A 14,865-nucleotide genomic window follows, 5' to 3' on the forward strand; every position below is an offset into this window, starting at 1 on the left:
AAAGGCAAGTGCTGTGAGTAACTCAAAGTCCCCATCTGGGTCTCACACAGAGGAGGGAAGGAGGCAGCCTCACACGTTGGGGCGGGGACAACTATGTTGGCTGAAAGAAAGCTCAGAGATGATCAGACTTCTGTTTCTAGAATGGAGAGGATACGCAGCTGAGCACCCGGGGGTGCCACAGTACAAACAAAGGTGGTACATCTCTCACTGGTCCCTTAACACTACGTGTAAAGCTGAAAATGTTGCAAAGGGAGAGCTGCAGATTTTATGCTTGAGCACAGAATGGGAGAAGAGAAAGCAAGGATTACACTTTCTTTTTGGGGGGCAGCACCACTCAGCATGAGGGATCTTAGTTTCCCCTTCAGGGATGAGGGATGGAACTCGTGCCCGCTGCAGTGGAAACTCTGAGTCTTAACCACTGGACCCAGGGAAGTCAAGTATTACATTTAACACACAATTCAGGACTTAAGAAATTTCCCACTTCCAGGATCCGCCAGCTACCACTCACTCTGGCGGTCAGGAGTACCCCGACAGGACCAAACTAGTGCAAAAGCATCCACATTTTGTACAAATGAGAAAATCGAGGACCCCTGTCCAATTGCACAGGAGTGAGTTAGCGGTAAAGTTTCCATCCAGCCTTGCCTTCAGATTCCCTGGATGTTTTCCCAATCCTCTTGTCTTCCAAAAATGGGTCCCTCTCTTCCTTTTTCCGCCTGCACATTCTCTTAGCCAGGAGACAGGGTTCTTAGGAAAAGCAACCGCCGGTCTTTATCTGGGACTCGTCAATCACAAGTAAATGCGCCAATGCGCTTTGCGCATGCACCTAGTGAGCCCAGGCCCCACCCCCATCCCCGGACTCCAGCCACTCCTCTTCGCCCATCACCAACATGGCCTTTGCGGCAATAGCCTCTCTTGCCAGGCACAGACGTGGCGACTTCTGACGTCATAGGACGGCGCCGGTAGTCCCGGAGGCTGCACGTGGGCTCGGAGTTGGTCCTGGAGCCATGGATACGCCGCTGAGACGCAGCCGGCGGCTGGAAGGCCTAAAGCCTGAATCTCCGGAGAACCCTACCTCAGTTTTGCGGGTGAGACGGGCCCTTGTGGAGTTCGAGTCGAACCCAAAAGAAACGGGGGAGCCTAGGTCTCCACCGGGCCTGGGATCTCCTAGTCGTCAGCCGGAGACAAGCCCAGGATCACCCAGTCTGCCGAACGGGCCAGCGTTGGGGTCCCCTCGAAAGCAGCCAGAGCTGGACTCAGGGTCCCCCGAAGGTCACCGAGATCCAGCCCTGAATTTTCCCCAAAATCAGCCGGAATCGAGTCCTGAATCCCACCTACTTCAGCCAAAGCCAAGTGAGGAGTCACCAAAGTTCTCCCAGAACCAAGGAGAAGCGGACTCGGAGTTGCCCAAGAGTAAGGAGGAGCCGACCCCGGGATGCCCTCGACATCAGTTGCAGCAGGACTCGGGTTCACTAGAGCCTTTCCCCGGTCAGAAAGCACCGGGTCCCGAGCCCTCGAAACCACTGCAGGAGCTGACACCGCGGTCGCCCGGCTCCCCACGGGATCAGCATGAACCGAGCAAGCCACCTGCAGCTGGGGAGCCGGCGAGAGAAGGCCCCGCGCCAAAGAAGCGAGAAGGTTCTTCGGCCCAGGCCCCAGCGTCCAAGAAGCCGAAGGAGGAGATTCCTGTAATCCCGAAGGGGAAGCCCAAGTCTGGGCGGGTGTGGAAGGACCGCTCAAAGAAGAGGTGAAGTGGGAGACAACAGGGCAGCATTGGGGTTTTGTGTGACTGGGGCCTGGGTGCAGTCTGGAGATAGGCCATGGGTAAAAGAGAGCTCACATCAGTGGGAAGTCACACAAACAGGTCATTATAACCCGAATGTGGTAAAATGCCCTGAGATCTCAGGCAGGGGTGCCCTCAAAGGACCCCTGGATAGCACTCTCCTGTCTGTGTTCATTCAACACAATTTTATCCTTGTCTCCGCCTTCTCTAATAATGGGGCAGAAGCAAGTATACCAGCAAGGGAGGTCTTCATGGACCAACATCCATTACAGTTATTTGCCTTTTTAATAAAGGCGTTAATAAGCACCTAGTATAAAGGATGCTCGGAGAAGGCGATGGCACCCCACTCCAGTACTCTTGCCTGGAAAACCCCATGGACGGAGGAGCCTGGTGGGCTGCAGTCCATGGGGTTGCTGAGGGTTGGACACGACTGAGCGACTTCACTTTCACTTTTCAGTTTCATGCATTGGAGAAGGAAATGGCAACCCACTCCAGTGATCTTGCCTAGAGAATCCCAGGGACGGCGGCGCCTGGTGGGCTGCCGTCTATGGGGTCGCACAGAGTCGGACACGACTGAAGCAACTTAGCAGCAGCAGCAGCATAAAGGATGCTACTAAGCATTCTAGTACCTATTGTCCAGGGAAGGGTCTTTCAAACAGGGACCAGCATGCATCTTGGCATTTAATCTGCCCATCAGCTCTCTGAAAACAGCAGGCATTAAGATTATCCTCATTTTACATGTGAGGACCTCTTGGCTCAGGGAGGCTAAATGAGTGGTAGAGGCAGGACCTGAACACAGATCTGACTCCGAAGTCTGCATGAAAGCCTTTTACCTATGCTCTGTAGATCCCCCTTGCACTGGATTGCAACCTTCTTTTTTCTTTTAATTTTTTATTGGAGTATAGTTGATTAACAATGTTGTGTTAGTCTCAGGTGTACAGCAAAGTAATTGAGTTATACATATACCTGTATCCATTCTTTTTCAAATTCTTTCCCCATTTAGGTTGTGACGTAATATTGAGCAGAGTTCCCTGTGCTATACAATAGGTCCTTGGGGCTGTCCATTTTAAATACAGCAGTGTGTACATGTCAATCCCTAACTTCCCTGACTATCCCTTCTAAAGGGTAGGCATGAGATCGTGTCTTTCTGTGCTGCAGGCAGTGAGTACTCAGTTAAGTGCTTGTTGAATGAAGGAACAAAGAGGCTCAGCTGATTAAGGAAGTGTTTAGGTTGCCAGTAAGGAGAGGTCCTGGGAAATCCCATGGACAGAGGAGCCTGGCGGGCTACAGTCCATGGAGTCACACAAGAGTCAGACAAGACTTAAAATCACTTGGCAGGCAGGAACTTGTGACAGTGAGGGACCAGGGGGAAGGCAGTGATTTTAAGGAAGAAGCAGAAACTTACTAAGAATTGACTGTATATCATGCTTTGTGTGCTAGGCCTTTTGCAGATGTCATATTGCTGAATCCCCTGAAGCCCAAGGCAGTGGGAATTATTCCCCTCCCGCATTAAATGGAGAAGAATCTAAAACAGGGAGTGATTTCCTACAAGTCACCAATCAGAGACTTTGGACTGTTGGATTTGGAGAAGTGGGTGGTGGCACTGCCCCTCCACATCAATGCCAGCAGGTCCCAGAGAATGCTGGGGCCACTGATGGCCAGGCAGGACCAGATGAAGAGGCTGGTTCTGGCGGGAAAAGGGTGATGAGCAAGTTGAGTGTGGGAGCCTGGTACTTGGGAGGTGGAGGGGGGAGATGAGCTCGCTGAGCAAGAGGGGGCTGCCTGCTCCCACGAACGGGCTCAGCAGAGGATACCAAGAAGCGAGAGAAACAGAATATTTTGTCCCAGCTCACTGCATGAAACCCTTCCTGATTTCCTGTCGTTTGCCTGGAGACGTGCTCCAGACTTCTCCCTCTCCTCCGCCATCACTGAGCATCTCTCACGCTGACCTCCCCTCCGTGTGCCTCTGTGGGTGATGCTCCTTCCCAGCTCAGGACCTTTGCACATACTGTTCTTCTACTGAAAGGCTGTCCCCCTGGCCAATCCCTGCTCATCTCTCAAGGCTCAGCTTAAACTTCCTGGGAAAAGCTCTCTTTTTCTAGCCCAACAAGGGTCAAGTCCTCAAGCTGTGTGTTGTCATTGTACTTCTCTTTTGTTAACACCACAACTTGTACAAATGCTTGTTTAGTTGTGTGATTCTTGTGGGCTGCCAGCTTCCCCTCTAGACCAGAGGCTTCAAGAAAGTGGGGATTTACCTCTAATGGCTGAGCCCAGCACATGCTAGACACTGAGTTGAACAAGTAGATGAATGGAAACAAAAGGTAGTTCATTCATGTAACCAATTTACATTGCATCGAGCTAGGGTCTGGGGGTAAGCGTGGCTGTAAACAAAACATTCTGGTTGTGAGAAACGGGTAACCAACACATAGTATGTCAGTAACAAGTAAAAGAGCGGAGAGTGTGGGCCGTTGCCACAGTGATCGGAGATAACTTCACTGCCCCAGGGATGTGAGCAGAGGCTTGAATGAACATATCGGAAAAGAGTATCCATGCAAGGGGAATAGGAAGTCCAGAAGCAAGCCTGTGCTCCCGTGTTTGAGAGAGAGTCCAGAGGCCTCATCAGTGGGCAGTAGGGGTGCCGTAGGAGGAGAGTGGTCAGAGGGGTCACGGGGGCGAGGTCACGCGGGTCCTTGTAGGGACCCAAGTGCGCAATGGAGCCATGGGAAGTATTGAGCAAAAGAGTGATGCAATCTGACCTCTGGGAGGACCGGTGTGACCTGTGGAGGACAGACTGTTCCGAGGGCAGGGTCGAGAGCAGGGAGACCAGAAAGGACTGCTGTGGTAGAATTAAAGCACCTTCAGAAGCTGCACCAGACCTGTGGATAAGGGCCAGAAAGGTGGTGGAATGGGTGTTTGGGATCTTTGAGGAAGCAGCTCTGGCGGTTGGTGAGTGAGCCCCAAGACCATAAGGTGGGTGGGGGGGCGGTGGGGAGGCCAGCACCTGCTACAGCTGCGGGGGGGTGGGGGTGGGGGGGTTCAAGGGAGGCAGCCAAGGCTGGGAAGGCCCGCCTCCCATGTCCAGGCCCAATGCCCCCTTCTGCCCAGTCTTCCCGGAGTGAGCCAGCTCCCATCTCTAAAAGGTGGATTCACTGAGCACCTACTGTGTGCAAAGCACTGGGCTAAGTGTTTCTTGGGCCGAGAGCCACTAACCCTCCCACCACCCTTTGCAATGGCAATGACCCTCGTCTCCAGGTAACACAGACTCAGAGAGGCTACCTGGCCCACTGTCACACAGGTAGTAAGTGGTGGATCCACACCTGCCTTCCTTCAACCTCCAGGTAAAAGCAGTGCTCTGAGACTGCACTGCCTCAGTGTCTTAGCTATCAGTCACCTATGGCTGTTTAAATTTAAATAGCATACAATTCAAGTTCAAAATTCAGTTTCCTGGTCACCAGCCACCTTTCAAAAGCTCAGCAGCCAGTGTGACTCAACGCTTCCTGATTGGCCAGCATAGATAAAGGGCGTCTCCACCGCTACAGAAGGGTCTGCCTGACCGCTGCCCCAGGGGGATGCAGCACAAGTCCTGCCTGAGGCTCCGTGTGTCCGGCTCCCTTCTGCCTTGTCCCTTCGGGGGCCTGGTGCCCCAGTCTGAGATGCCCGGCAGTAAGGGCAGGGAGGAAGTCCATGCAGCAGGCCCTTGGTGAGGGCGACAAGGAGCAGTGGGGGGTGGGCTGGGGTGGGGCAGGCAGAACTGGGGAGGGAGGAAGCAGGCTGAGGATGGACAGGCCTGGGGTCAGGGTCCAGGCTGTATGTGCCGGACTCCTAGGGAGCAGGCAGGGGGAGAGATGAACTGGAAGAGCAGTATTGAGCCTTCCCTGGGGGTGGGAGTGGGGCCTGTGCGCGGTGCCCACTGCAGCCTTCAGAGCCCTGCTTACTGTGACCACTTGGGTGTGATATAGTGGATGCAGATAAACAGGAGCTCTGGAAAGTCAAGAAATTATTGAGGGAGGTGGAAAGGCCACTACGAAAGGATCTGCTGAGAAGGAAAGAAGGCCCGTGGGACACCTGCACCCAAGGTTTCAAATCCTTCAGGAAAAAAGAAAGGGGAGGGGCATGGTTGCAGAAACCCCCAGGCCCACATCACCAGTCTAGGCAGCCCTCAGCATTTTCCTGGTTTTGTTCCTTGTTCCTTCTTGCTCCTCAAAGTGTTTTTCCTTTTTCCTGGAAGATTTTACAGCATATCCTACATAGGTCATCCAACCCCTAGATCCTGGTGGTGTTCTTACAGAGGTGATCTCATTCCTCCTGTGACCTTGTCACTGTCACTCTCTAGAATATCCAGACTTCCCTGATGTTGCCTAGCTCCCACTCTGTGTTCACATTGCCCCTGCTGGGAAGAGAGACTCTGAATCACTGCAAGGGACCTTGACCATTCACATGTTCTGAGATGAAACGGGCACCCCGGTAGGGAGTGAACCCTGCTCCAGAAGCATCCACACTCAGGCCCCCTGTGCTTGGCCAGAGCAGTGGAGCTTGGTAGCAGAGGCCGTTTGGCCTGGACTCTTGATCACAGACTGCTCCTCAGGAGCAGGATGACCTGGAGCAATTATTTAACCTCTCTGAGCCTTGGTCAGCACCTCTGTAAAGTGGAGAGAATGAGAGTACCCACCTCAGGCACATAACCAGGGCTTCAGAAATGGCCTTGGGTGTGACTGGGGGCCCTTTCCTGCCCCAGGCCCAGACGGTCAACTGCCCGGGAAGCTGGCAGGTGGGGAGGTGATTCTGACTGGGTTCTGGGGAAGAAGGCCCAGAGCCGAGAGGAGGGAGGGAAGCAGGTATTGCACCGGCTCTTTGAATGCCCGCTCCCCCGTCCAGGTTTTCCCAGATGGTTCAGGACAAGCCCCTGCGCACATCCTGGCAGCGGAAGATGAAGGACCGGCAGGAGAGGAAGCTGGCCAAGGACTTTGCCCGGCACCTGGAGGAGGAGAAGGAGCGGCGCCGGCAGGTGAGGGGCGGGCTGGGCGGGGGCTGAGCGGGTGTTGGCCATAACAGGAGCAGGTGGGGAGAGGAACTGTCCTCTAACCCAGAGACCTTGGGAAGACAGGGAGCTGGGCCAGAAGCAGGAGCGCAGTCCAGAACCCCAGGGTAGGGAAGCCCAGGGGAACATCACATTTAGCCAGGAGGCTTATGTGAACCCCAGGGATGGGAGGAGGCCCAGGATGAAGCCCCCTGGGCCCTCACTGGTGATCAGAGCATTCAGTGAGATGGGCTCGGGGGTCCCTGCCCTGGACCTGCTCTGATGGGAAGGGCTGACGAATCGGAGGCTTTATCCTGGGTGTTGTTGCCAGTGTCCTCTGAGACACAGCTCCCACACGTCAGCAGAGAAGGCTGCCTGCAGAATCCTCCAGCTCCTCCCTGATGCCCAACCCAAGGCCACAAATATCCCGTTAGAGGTTCACGCCCAACCTCTTTAGTCTCCAGGAAGCACCAGCAGGCAGCACCCAGAGAGAGGGGGTGCTGGTGTTGATTTACCAGGAGCAGAGTGGTCAGTGGGACCTCACTCACCCGGGGGTCCCAGGGGCCCCCAGAGAGGCAGACACCTCGTCCCCAGCTTGTGGGCCCTGCCCGCCCTCAAGGGGAGAGGTGGGCCAGTCACTCAGTCATCTGTCCCCCGCCTTGAGTCGCCCCAGCTCAGCTCCTGTGGCAGAGACCCTGCAGGTGGTGTGGCTGCCGCCTTGTACTGGGGCCTTATCTCACTTCCTGTGCGGCCCTGGCTCCCTCTTGGGCAAGACAGAACCTTGTCACTGTCCTCTTCAGAGGTGCCCCTGCCCAGCCCCCAGCCCAGACCTTCCCCAGCCTCTGGGGAGCTCAAGTGTCACTTCTCCTTTCTCCCCACGGGCTCAGGCCACCCCTTCTACCTTGAGTTGCCAAAGCCTAAAGAGGCCCCTGACCACACACAGCCTTGAGGCTGCCATCCCTGCCCCTGACTACCAGGGACAGTAGTCAGCGTAGCCATTCCGGAGGAAGACTCCATCTAGATTCACCTTCTAAGTGTCCCCAGTGGGCCGGTACTGTTCCAAGCCCTGTGTATGTATTCGTTCATTTAGTCCTCAAAGCAATCTTATGTAATCACATCTTCACTTTAAAGATAGGAGGTAGAGACCCAGAGCTTAAACCACTTGGCCAAAGTCACCCATTTAGGAAGTAGCAGAGTCAGGACTCAGACTGACCCAGATTGCTCTGGGGTCTCTTCTCTGTAGCCTTCGCCCTTCCTAGCCCTGCACTGGGGTGACCCTTGGGAAGCCAGCCCTCACCCTTGCCCTTGCATTCTAGGGGCTTGTGGACTTCAAGGAGGAGGGGGACGCTGAGAGGATAGAAATGAGGGGAAGGGCCAGTGATCCCTTCTCCCCAGGGGGCAGTTGATGAGGGGCATGGTGCAAAGGACCACTGTCCACGTGAGCCCGAGTTTTCAGGTGGGGTACCACCCATGTCTTACACCTGATCGGATGCCCACTTTCTCAGGTGGAGTCAGGAACTTCCTGCTATAGCAGGCCTCTGGGGGGTGGTCCCACGGGCACAGGGACAGTTTCCTCGCTGGCTCTCCACCCCCACAGCACCAGGAGCAACCGGGAGCTGGGATAAGTGGCCCTTTGGCCCTCCTCCCTGGGAATTCTCTCAGCTCTCACTGCCTCTGAGACCAGGTCGCCTCAGCACCCAGACCCATACATACTTCCTTCCCCTTTGTGTCCAGGAGAAGAAGAAACGCCGTGCCGAGAACCTGAGACGCCGCCTGGAGAACGAGCGGAAGGCGGAGATCGTCCAAGTGGTGAGTGTTGCCCTGCCTGGGGGATAGGCTGGATGTCAGGTTCCAGACACCCTGGCGCCCCTCCCCCACGGCCCCCCATTCGTGCCACGATCCCAGGCCCCCGCGGTGACCTCCCTTTCCTCAGGGAATGGGGTGGAGAGCCCAGCCACACTGATGCCCTCCCCTCAACCATTCCCAGATCCGAAACCCCGCCAAGCTCAAGCGGGCGAAGAAGAAGCAGCTGCGATCCATCGAGAAGCGGGACACTCTGGCCCAGCTGCAGAAGCAGCCGCCACAGCGGCCGGCCACCAAGGTCTGAGCTCAGGACAGCCAAGGCCTTAGGTGGCCAACCACCGTGTCACACACGGCAGCCCCTGGGCCACTGGCCACACACCTCCCCTGACCCAGCACTCTGGCTCCGTGGCTCCCAAACAGGGGCTCCACCCAAGCCGGGGCTCTGAGCCTTCAAGGGCCATCGGGCAGGTCTCTGTGGGGCAGACGGAGCCTGGAACAGAGACTGGAAGACGGAAAAGGGTCAGCCCTCTCCTCCCCCTACTCCCGACCACTGCCCTCTTCTCTCCAAGTGCCTTCAAACTGAGTAATTTCTGCTTCCTCAAGGAGCTGAAGACTGGAGGGTGACTCCCCAGTATGTGTGGGCTCTGTCTCAGGGTCTTGGGTCCAACCCAGGCCAGGAGACCGGAAGTCAGGAATCTAGCTCCCCGCTGAACCTTTCCAAAGGCTGTTTTGGATCCCTCTGCAGCCCACTGACCCTGTCACCCAGGAGACTAAATCGAACTCCACCACACTTTGCAACAGTTAAGGTTGTTGTGAGGGAGGTGTTTTGCGGGCGGGGCGGGGGAGGGGGGCAGTCTCTCTCTATCTCCCCCTTTCCTGTCTCAGACTCTGCAGAAGCCCCCAGAAATCTGATTAATTCATGCCATCCAGTCTCTAGCAAAAAATCTTTATTGAACATTTGCTGTGTACCAGCACAATTCTAGGTGGCAGGGAATACAGACAGAAGTCCCTGCCTTCAAGGAGCTTTCATTCTGATGGATAAAACATAATAAACAACTAAAGTGTATCGTGTGTCAGATGGTGCCAAGTGCTGAGTGAAGCAAGGGAGCAGGAAGGAGGGAACATGGGTGAGGCATCAGGATGGGATGTCTGTTTAGTCAGCTGTCCATCAACTGTTCCGTTTGCCTAGCATGGGAACAAATGAGTCAACACTGGGAGCCCTGCTGCAGGTGGTAGTACAGGGAGCCCTGAACCATGTCCCAGAAGTTTCTCACCCAGCTCTTCCATGGGTATTCCATCAGCCAGACGTGTACTGCACCAAATGCACCAGGCCTGGGATGCTGAGCCAAACAGACAGGATAGTGGAGGTGCTGCAGTAAGTTACCCCTTGGACCTGCCAACTGAGGGTCAGAGCTGCAGCCCCTGTGAGGTCAGGAGGAGAGGGACGCACAGATCTGGGGGTTACCAGCATTGCCTGGAGGGCATCCCACGGAACTGAAGGCCGACACATACGTCAGGTGAGCTCAGAAAAAGGGCTGTGGTCTCAGAGGTTGCCAGGCACATTCAAACACTACAGACCTCAGTACAGATACTCACTGTACTTTAACTAGCCCAGGTTTCCCGAACATTCGACCATAGCACCCCTTGCTTTTGCTATTTTGGGCAGTGCTGGGGCAGACAGAGTTGGGGGCTCCCACGCAGCTACTATCTTAAGGACCTTGGATATGGGGTGGGGGTAGGGGGCTCTTTCACATACTAATAGTAATTGAACAGGTAAATGCCAATGGTTAGTATGCAGATCCTCTGTGTTGGGCAGGTTATTTAACATTCCTGCACTGTAATTTGCACATGGTATCAATAAAAAGTGTGGCTAATAGAACTTGACCCTCTTCCCCAGACTGAGATAAAGCCTATATAGGTCAGTAAATGACACCTAAACGACCACAGTTGAAAAGGTTAGCCCCAAACAGCACTTCCCAAACCCTTCCCCTCACTTTCTGCTCCAAAACTACATGACTGGTTTAATGTAAAACTCGACCTCACCCATCACCAGCTAAAATAGCTCCAGGGAGATGCGTCCTGTGTATCCACTACCCTAGCTTGAGACGTCTTAGGGTTTTAGCCTTGCATTACTCTTGGGAACTTGTTGGAAACAGGGAATTTCAGTCCCGCCCCCCTCCCCAGCCCCGCCGCGCCCTCGGCCGGGCCAGCTCAATCAAGACAGAATCCCTGGATAACTCCCGCGCAATAATGTTTGAGAAGCACTGCTTTAACTCACTTCTTTTCTGAAGAGAATTCGCTGAGTCACATGGGGGGCTTTAACACGCAGATAGATTCCTTAGCCTCCCTTAGACTAAGAGCCGGGGTATCTACATTTGGACGTCGGGGCCCTGGGGAAGCTACTACGCGTTATCGTTCCCAGCCCCTGCCTCCCCGGGGAGAATGGAATGGTTCTGAGCCGGGCGATTCGGGTCCGCGCCTCCTACCCCGAGGTGGTGCTCAGCGCCCGGTTCAGGGGGCCCCGCTCGTCCTGGGATGGGGTGCGGTCCCTCTGCGGGGGCGCCGCGGGGTCGCCCCGGAGCCAGTCGAGCAGGCGCGCGGGCCAGAGCGCGTGCAGGCGGTGGCCGCTGCTCTCGGAGATGGAGGAAGCCGAGGCGTTGGTGGAGGAGGCGCGGCGGCGGCGGCGGTTACTGCCCCCGGCGGCCAGGTCGCTGTCGTCCACCAGCACGCTCTCCAGCACGCTCCGCAGCGAGCGCCGCAGCTTGCGCAGCACGTCGGGGCAGGTGAGCACGTAGAGCAGCGGGTTGATCACGCTGTTGATGAAGGCCAGGCTGGTGACGAAGGGCAGCCCTCGCCACACGAGCGGCCGCAGCGAAGGGTTCGCGTGCGCCCGAGCCTCCATCACGCTGAACACGTGGTAGGGGCCCCAGCAGAGCGCGAAGGCCGCCACCACGGCCGCCACCAAGCGTACGAAGCGGCTGGACCGCCGGCGGCCGCGGTGGCGCAACTGTGCGCTCACAGCCAAGTGGCTCGAGGCGATGATGGCCAGCGGCACGGCGAAGGCCAGCAGGAACTTGCTGACGGCCAGGGCCGTCTGGCGTGAGTCGCACGTGGCATTGCGGTCCGGCCCAGGGCTGAGGAGCAGCACGTTGTAGTAACACATGATGCGCCCGTCCAGCCGCGGGATGGTGTCCCGGAACACGAAGTAGGGCACAGTGTTGATCACGGCCAGGACCCAGAGCGCCAGGCAGACCTTGTGGGCCGCGGCCACCGTGCGGTGGTTCTGCGCCCACACGGGCCGTACCACCTGCAGGCAGCGGTCCAGGCTGATGGCGCTGAGCAGGAAGCCGCTGGCAAACATGTTGAGGAAGAAGATGGAGGAGTGTAACTTGCAGAAGGTGGTGCCCAGCTTCCAGGAGTGGCCCACGGCCAGGAAGTAGGTGAAGAAGGGCAGGGAGGCTGTAGCCAGCAGGTCGGACAGGGCCAGGTGCAGCACCCAGGTGGTGACCACGGTCTGGCGCATGCGGCAGCCCACCACGAAGAGAATGAGTCCGTTTTCCACCAGGCCCAGCAGCGAGGCCAGCCCATGCAGCAGCACCGACACGTGGTCCATGTAGCGGATGCTGGAGTTGCTGTGGCTTTGGAGGCGGCTCATCTGCTCCAGGAGGGGACAGAGCGGCTTCGTCGTGACATTGGCCAACATGGTGGGCTCTGCGGCAGAGAGGAAGAGGCGCTGTGGTGGGGGGCAGTTCTGGGCAACGGGGGACCCTGGCCAGGATATGGGACTGTGTCTAGTTATAGGGTTGTTGGGAGAATTAAATGAATTAATAAGTATACAAGCATTTCAGGGGCTGCCCTGGTGGCTCAGTGGTAAAGAACCCACCTACCAATGGGAGACATGGTTTCAATCCCTGGGCTGGGAAGATTCCCTGGAGAAGCAAATGGCAACCCGCTCCAGTATTCTTGCCTGGGAAATCCCATGGACAGAGGAGCCTGGTTGGCTACAGTCCATGGGGTTGCAAAAGAGTTGGACACGACTTAGCGACTAAACAACAACCATTATAGGCATTTCAAGCAAGAGTAAGCACAAAGTAAGCACTATATCAATGGCGTGATTAAGTAGATAATCTAAGATCAATTGGAGAAATAGGTACCAAGGTCAGGCCAGGTGGGACTCACTTTTCCCAATCCCCAGAGCACTGGGGCATGAGTTAGGCTCCCCTAAAGGGCAGGAGGATTCAACTGGGCTGGGGGACAGGAAGGGAAGGAGTCTGTGCCTTTAAGGGGTGCCTTCCCTCCACCCACCCCTAGCACCCCCCAGACCTTGCCTCCCTGCAGATCTTCCTGCCCTTCACTCCTACAGTGGTGGCTGGTTGGGTGTGTGGCTGCAAACAGTGGAAGCAACCCCCCCTTTGATAGTTGAAGAGGAAATAAGATAAGAGCAGGGAGAGAGCTGGGCAGGAGGAACTACCAGATTTGGGCTCTGGAGGCCCAGTAGGGCCAAAAGACCTCTCCCCTGCCCAGGGGCGGCCACAAGCACTCTGCCAGTTCCAGGAAACCCAGCCTGATTCATTCATTTATTCACTCACTTACATACTCATTCAACAGCTCTTTATTGAGCAACTACTTAGGTAAGTGCTGGAGAAGCCAGCCTCTGGCCAGATGTGCAGACATCCCAGAAGTGCAGATCCACAGCCTCATCAAGAATCCAGGACCACCCAAAGTGGAGCCAGTGGAGATCAGTGAGGGCAGAGAGATTGGGTTTGGAGGCTGCCTGCAGGAGGTCAGCAGGGTAGCAGGGGGCAGGAAGTTGGATCGTCCTGGGCCCCCATAACATGCTAGGAGCCGTGGTAGGTCCTTTATGTAAGTGTTCTCCTGCTCATGGCTCTAGAAGAAAGAGGCTGGTACTTCTCTCCATCCCATTTTTGCAGATGAGGAAACTGAGACCCAAGTGTTTGCATCACTTGCCCAAAATTTCCCAAATAACACAGGCAGGAGGAGAAACAAGAGTTTAGCACTCAGTCTGTTCTCTTTCCTCTGCCTCTGAGCTCTAAGCATGAGGTGATGGAGGGAAAGAAGGAAAAGCAAGGTGGGGTCGGGGGAGGGGGGTGGTCTTCACTATCCATCTTTCCACAGGAGACACTTTTGGCCAGGATAAGAAAGTCCACACCCTTCTCTAGGGACCACGGTCCTTCATAGGATGAGGGCCCAGGATGTCAAACTAGAATTTCCTTGACAGGTGAGGCACCTGGAGCTGGGGACCTGCAGGTATGAGGAGGGGAGCTGTTGCTCCCTAGAACGCTAGAATTTCCCAAGTTCTAGAGTCTGCAGAGCAGTTACACTCACAATGACCCAGTGAGACCCCATTTTTCAGAAGAGGAAACAGAGGTTCAGAGGAGCAAATATCTTACCCAGTGTCCCTCAGCTGCCAGGAAAGGGGGGCTGCAGGAACTCCACTCCCAGCAAACACACACATGCCAGCCCCTCCCTGTGCTGAAACGTTCCCTTTAGCCCCGTCTAAGTCCCCTGAGGATGCTGCGAAAGCATGTCCTGCTGTTCCCTGGGGTCTGAGCCAGAATGGACCTTCTGGCTGACAGAGTCTGGCCCCCAGCCTCCCAGGATTCTCAGGAAGCCTAGCAGCAAGGGTCCTGTTTTGACAGAGGGCTGGGGGCAGAGAACACTAGGTTTTTGGTGTCAGAGACCTGGCTTTGAATCCCAGCTCCTTGACTTCCTGGCTGGGTGAATTTGGGGTCCGTTACCTTAGGACCCGCTCTTGGAATCCTTCCACCCAGATGACTCCTGAATCTTGAAAAAGAAGCTTTAATGGTCTATCACTGTGACTGCTGTCTAGTAATTACCTAAGGAACTGTGGTCCTTCCCTCCTCAGAGCAGTAAGTCCCCTCCAGTCTTCAGTAAACCCTACTCTCTGCCATCCTAGCTGGTAACAGTCCTCTCCCCTGATAAAACTATGCCCTCTCTCCTGGGTCCAGAGAATGCACTGAGGCTGCCCAGCCCCAGAGCCACCGTCTCCTTACCTGGCATAGAGGGCACACAGGATTCCAGCCCCAGAGGCAGTCAGCTCCTCGAGGCAGACAGGAGGCAGCGGGCAGGCAGGGAGAGGGGAGGGAGGCTGAGGGAGGAAATAGCTGTTAGCCCCAGAGTCAGTGCGTGTATATTTAGGGGAGGGGTGCGGGGGGAGGCGGAGACAGCTAGAGAGTGAGCTATTACACTGGTGTTCAAGTAACATTCATCTCCATTGATGGGG

At 55.7% G+C, this 14,865-nt stretch overlaps 2 protein-coding genes across 2 annotated transcripts; one reads left to right on the plus strand and one right to left on the minus strand.

Moving 5' to 3' along the window:
- Nucleotides 1-890: 890 nt before the first annotated feature.
- Nucleotides 891-9,666, plus strand: CCDC86 (coiled-coil domain containing 86). Its single transcript, XM_005902957.3, has 4 exons — nucleotides 891-1,744; nucleotides 6,656-6,785; nucleotides 8,532-8,606; nucleotides 8,785-9,666. Exons 1-4 carry the CDS (start codon nucleotides 1,005-1,007, stop codon nucleotides 8,902-8,904), a joined length of 1,065 nt encoding a protein of 354 aa, XP_005903019.1. The 5' UTR covers nucleotides 891-1,004; the 3' UTR covers nucleotides 8,905-9,666.
- A 134-nt stretch (nucleotides 9,667-9,800) lies between these two features.
- Nucleotides 9,801-14,742, minus strand: PTGDR2 (prostaglandin D2 receptor 2). The gene is made up of 2 exons (XM_005902956.2): nucleotides 14,636-14,742; nucleotides 9,801-12,311 (listed from the first exon to the last, which is right to left on the minus strand). The coding sequence occupies exons 1-2, from the start codon at nucleotides 14,640-14,642 to the stop codon at nucleotides 11,083-11,085; spliced, it is 1,236 nt and encodes a 411-aa protein (XP_005903018.2). The 5' UTR covers nucleotides 14,643-14,742; the 3' UTR covers nucleotides 9,801-11,082.
- Nucleotides 14,743-14,865: the final 123 nt, after the last annotated feature.

This window comes from Bos mutus, chromosome 29 (genome assembly GCF_027580195.1).
Source record: "Bos mutus isolate GX-2022 chromosome 29, NWIPB_WYAK_1.1, whole genome shotgun sequence".
In the NCBI taxonomy this organism is placed as follows: domain Eukaryota; kingdom Metazoa; phylum Chordata; class Mammalia; order Artiodactyla; family Bovidae; genus Bos; species Bos mutus.